Source organism: Salvelinus sp. IW2-2015, unplaced genomic scaffold (genome assembly GCF_002910315.2).
Source record: "Salvelinus sp. IW2-2015 unplaced genomic scaffold, ASM291031v2 Un_scaffold245, whole genome shotgun sequence".
Taxonomy (NCBI): Eukaryota; Metazoa; Chordata; class Actinopteri; order Salmoniformes; family Salmonidae; genus Salvelinus; species Salvelinus sp. IW2-2015.
In genome coordinates this window covers 431,169-435,465 of record NW_019942528.1, presented here as the reverse complement: position 1 = coordinate 435,465, position 4,297 = coordinate 431,169, and the positions used below count along the sequence as shown (strand labels likewise).

The window sequence follows — 4,297 nt, the reverse complement described above, 5'->3', positions numbered from 1 at the left end:
ACCTGAGACAGGGAATTTTTACGAAAAACTGAGTTTAAATGTATTTGGCTAAGGTGTATGTAAACTTCCGACTTCAACTGTAAGTCGTGCAGGTCCCTAGCCGCCATAGTTGAGCAGCAACACTAAGCTCTTAAAATAGCTTTTGGGTGTGGAAAATGCGTGCTCATTGAAGGACGAAGTCAAGACCAGGAGATCGATTTGTCCTGAAACTTCTCTCTTCTCTGCTTCTTGAGTCCAGTTCTGTTGCTGAAGATAATGGGAGGCTGATTGAGGGGAAGCGTCCCCTTATATAGGGACACCTGTATTCCTATTGGCTGCAGGTGTGTGCATAATTTTCTCTCGTGCTATTTGCTGCCTAGGCAGCTGGGTAAACCACTAGGAGGAGAGATCCCATATGGGGCGGAGCTCCACGACATAGAAAGCTTAGCTCACTATACTTCACTGATGAGTTGTAATTCATGTGAAGAAAAGGTGGAGAGAAGACGCTTGTGGCGCCATCACAATAGGTGCCCTCCTCTCTCAACCTGTCTCATCACAAGCCCAGACACAGCAACGTTTTAAAGTGCTGAAACTAAAGCACTTAAGTCTAATTCTGCGGAACAGCAAATCGTTTTGGAATATCACCCAGATAGAGCAGGACTGAAGTATTTGACGGAGGCAAAACTCTTCCTATGGCAAATGACACAGAGAATGACCCATGCCACAGCAATCTGCACATTGACAAGGGGAACCCGCGCATCAGCGCGATCATGTTCTCCGCGGGAGTGATAGGGAACTTGTCCGCTTTGATCCTTTTGGAGATCCGCCGCAGGAAGTACCAGAGCCGGCAGCGACTGTCGCTCTTTCACGTTCTGGTCACCACGCTGGTCGTCACGGACTTGATGGGCACCTGTCTGGTCAGCCCTTTTGTCCTGGCTGCCTATTCCTTAAACACCACCATTATTGCTATGATTAACACTGAACCACCTGCAATGTGTGAGTATTTTGGATTCTGTATGACTTTTTTCAGCTTGGCCACATTATTTCTCCTCTTCGCCATGGCGCTCGAGCGATGCCTCTCAATTGGCTACCCCTACTTCTACGGGCGGCACATCACTAAACGTTGTGGATATATCACCATTCCTTTCATCTATTTAGTTTGCGCGGTGTTTTGCATCATGCCCTTTTTGGGTTTCGGGGACTACGTGCAGTATTGCCCGGGCACGTGGTGCTTCATTGACATGAATCCGTTAATGCCCGAAGACCGTGTTTACCCAGTCCTGTACGCAACTGTTATGCTCATTTTAGTCCTTTCTGTAGCAGCTTGTAACGCCTTTGTCGTTTATCACCTGGTTTTGATGTACCGGAGGCGCAAACTAAACGGGGGATCCGTGACAACTCGGAGTAAGAAGGACCGGAGAGTCCTCTCCATGTCCGAAGAGGTCGAGCATCTCATCGTACTGGTGTTCATGACGGGGATATTCATGATTTGCTCCCTTCCTCTGGTGGTACGTTTTTTAAACTATTCTCAATGTTGTACTGTTTGCCTCCCAAGTGTCCCTTTGATAGTCTGACACATATATTTTGCGTAATCGAGTCAAGTTATATTTGATTTCTCACTTGATAGGTAATAACAATTTACTTGGTCTGCAGACAGCTCTAATGCTATATTACTTGTTGTAACAGTGGTAGACTACATTTTAGTTTTATATGGTAGGCTATGTCTCTCTATGAAATCTTTAACGTACTCAAAGTTACTGTTATTTAATCGTGATCATTATTATGATAATAGTTAAGACATAAGCTAATAACCCGTCTCGCAATGCATTATCCCTTGCCATATAGTCTACTGAAAGTAAAAGGCAAAGCCAACATCCAAACAGTTGGACGTCCCAAAAATATTAGGATGTCTGTCTAATACAGTCAGCATAAAAATGTGCGTGTATCAACAAAGAGTGTTTCCCCGAAAAGAAAGACAAACACGAGTAACACATGTTCTTATTCAGTACAGTTACGCAATAAAGAGGGCATTGCGTTTCAATAAAGACATTCCCATATGTCTTATATATCTCAAAGCATTTTGCAACCTAGGATGAAGCATAAAAGGTCAACCACAACTAGCATGTCAAATTGTGCCCATATGTCGGAGCTATATTTCTCCCGCTCCTAAAAATCCGCCTGTCATTGACGGAGGTATTGCCTCAATACCCTGTTCGTGGCATATTCTGAGGATCAATGTCCATTAACCTAAGGCTTTAGATGGGATTTTGTGAATCCATGTGGAATGGTAATGTCAGGGGTGGACACTTGTCTCTGTCAGCTGTGATGTGTTGTTATTAGCAGATTCAGTCCTGTAAAGACACAGCAATCCCAGTGTCCCATATATCACCATTCGTGGAGTTCAGGGGCGAAAATCTGAGATCAACCTTGGAGGGGACAATTACATTAAATTTTCTCAAGAGCAATTCCTGAGGGGGACACCAAAAGTAGTGCTGTAACACATAGCATACGTTGTTAAATGTATATTGAGGAACCATAATTCCTACAACTGGATAATTGATAGGTACAGTAGTTAACTGAAGGGTTTTCCCAACTTGTTCAAATGTTTAAATCATTATAATTCTACTACTAATAATAGTTATAGCAGTGCTCCTTACCAGTCCAGTATGTATGCAGGTATTCGTACTTACAACCAGCAATATCAAGAAAGGTCAGTAGGTGACAATGGTACTGTACACTGTATGGGTGTAGTTTTCATAAATATCAATGAACATGGTGTGATCACATCTAAAAGAATCTCCATTGAGAACCATCACAAAGTTGGTCTCCGTATTGAATTGACCTTTTAATTTGACTTTTTCTGATACATTTATATAGTCATTAAATGGCCTGGCCTGAGTTTACAATATCTTTGCAAGAACAAAAAGCTTAAAATAAGTACAGTTCTAAAAGCAAAATAACTACTTCAATGAAAAACCCAAATAAATCAAACAAAATATCCTTCAGTCAGTGTCTCAACTCTTCAAACAGCAGCTATGGACAAGTATGTCGCACAAAGTATGCAATTTTAAATAAAATAACATGAAATAAATCATTTGTAAGTGTACTGAAAACTACTAAACAAAAGAACAACTATCAATTACACCATGGGTTCTCAAACAGGGGTCCATGGACTAATTGCAAGGGGTCCGTGAAATAAAAAAGTGTAATGAATGTAGTCAGTACGTACACATAGGTTCCAGTACAGTTTACATATAATATAGGGGGGTGGAGGTCCTGAGGACCGCTCAAAACCTTGCTGCCTTGCCTCAAAATATGCAGGGGTTCCAGTACCCCAAAAGGTGAGAACCACTGCTATAACACACTACTGACCAAAAGAACCGAGCATATGTTTGCGGGTTTCCTCAACAACACATCAGTTGGCACTTTCGCAATGCCCTCGCCTGTTGTCTCCGACACCCTGTATCGCCAATAAACTCTTTGTGAGGGACATGGTCATGGTCAACATAACGCAGACAGACATTCTCCTGTTCAGCACCAGAGACATTTGAGTACCATCAACAATTAATGAAATTGTACAATCGGAAGAGACCTAATCTCAGCTGCAATGCCTCGAATGACTATTTGGCCATGATGTTCAGAATTCATTCTGTGCTTTGGGGGCCTGTGTACATTGTGGTCCGCTCTGTTAACCACTTCAGTAAAATGGGATCATCCTCTTTCTGCCCTAAGTTTCAAAATCTGGTATAAATTCCCACTGTCATCCGTTGTGCCTCTAAAGGCTTGTCCCTGTCTTACTCCATGCCGCACCGAACTCACATTTTCATCAGCAATGCCTGCGTCATCCTGCTGTTTTACCCACGCGCTGGACATAACTGGAAACTGATTGGATTTAGCTGGTGTGCTGTACAATTAAAAAGTGGCGCGTGGTTTGGCAATTTTGATGTGCTGTGAATTTTCAATGGCTTTTTCTCCAGTTTCCTAAATCCTGCACTAATGAAGGCAGCATCAGCTCTTTGGCCAAAAGATGGCTGGCTTGAAAACCTTGGCTACAGTGAAAACACAACACTCCTTTTATTGATGGATATAATGTAGCCAGGGGAAATCTGCGAACCACTCTCTTGAAACGTCAACACTCTGTTGGCAAGAGTTTGCGGTTCTATAAATTGTGGGTGTGGCTGATATGGTTTTTTGTGCCATCACTTGGTGGTACTGGACCATGCCGTGGGCACTGTCCCCTTACTGGTGTGCTGGCAAAGGGTGACACTTGGTCCTGCCGTGGCTGTGACTAGAATGTCTCTGAGTCTCCTCCCTGGCT

General features: G+C 43.1%; 1 protein-coding gene across 1 annotated transcript in view; it reads left to right on the top strand.

Moving 5' to 3' along the window:
- Window positions 1-470: 470 nt before the first annotated feature.
- Window positions 471-4,297, top strand: part of LOC112068208 (prostaglandin E2 receptor EP2 subtype-like) — a 26,608-nt gene continuing 22,781 nt past the window's right edge. The window contains exon 1 of the mRNA XM_024135294.2: window positions 471-1,487. Coding sequence (XP_023991062.1) covers window positions 672-1,487 — 816 coding nt within the window. The 5' untranslated portion in view covers window positions 471-671. The remainder of the gene's footprint in view (window positions 1,488-4,297) is intronic.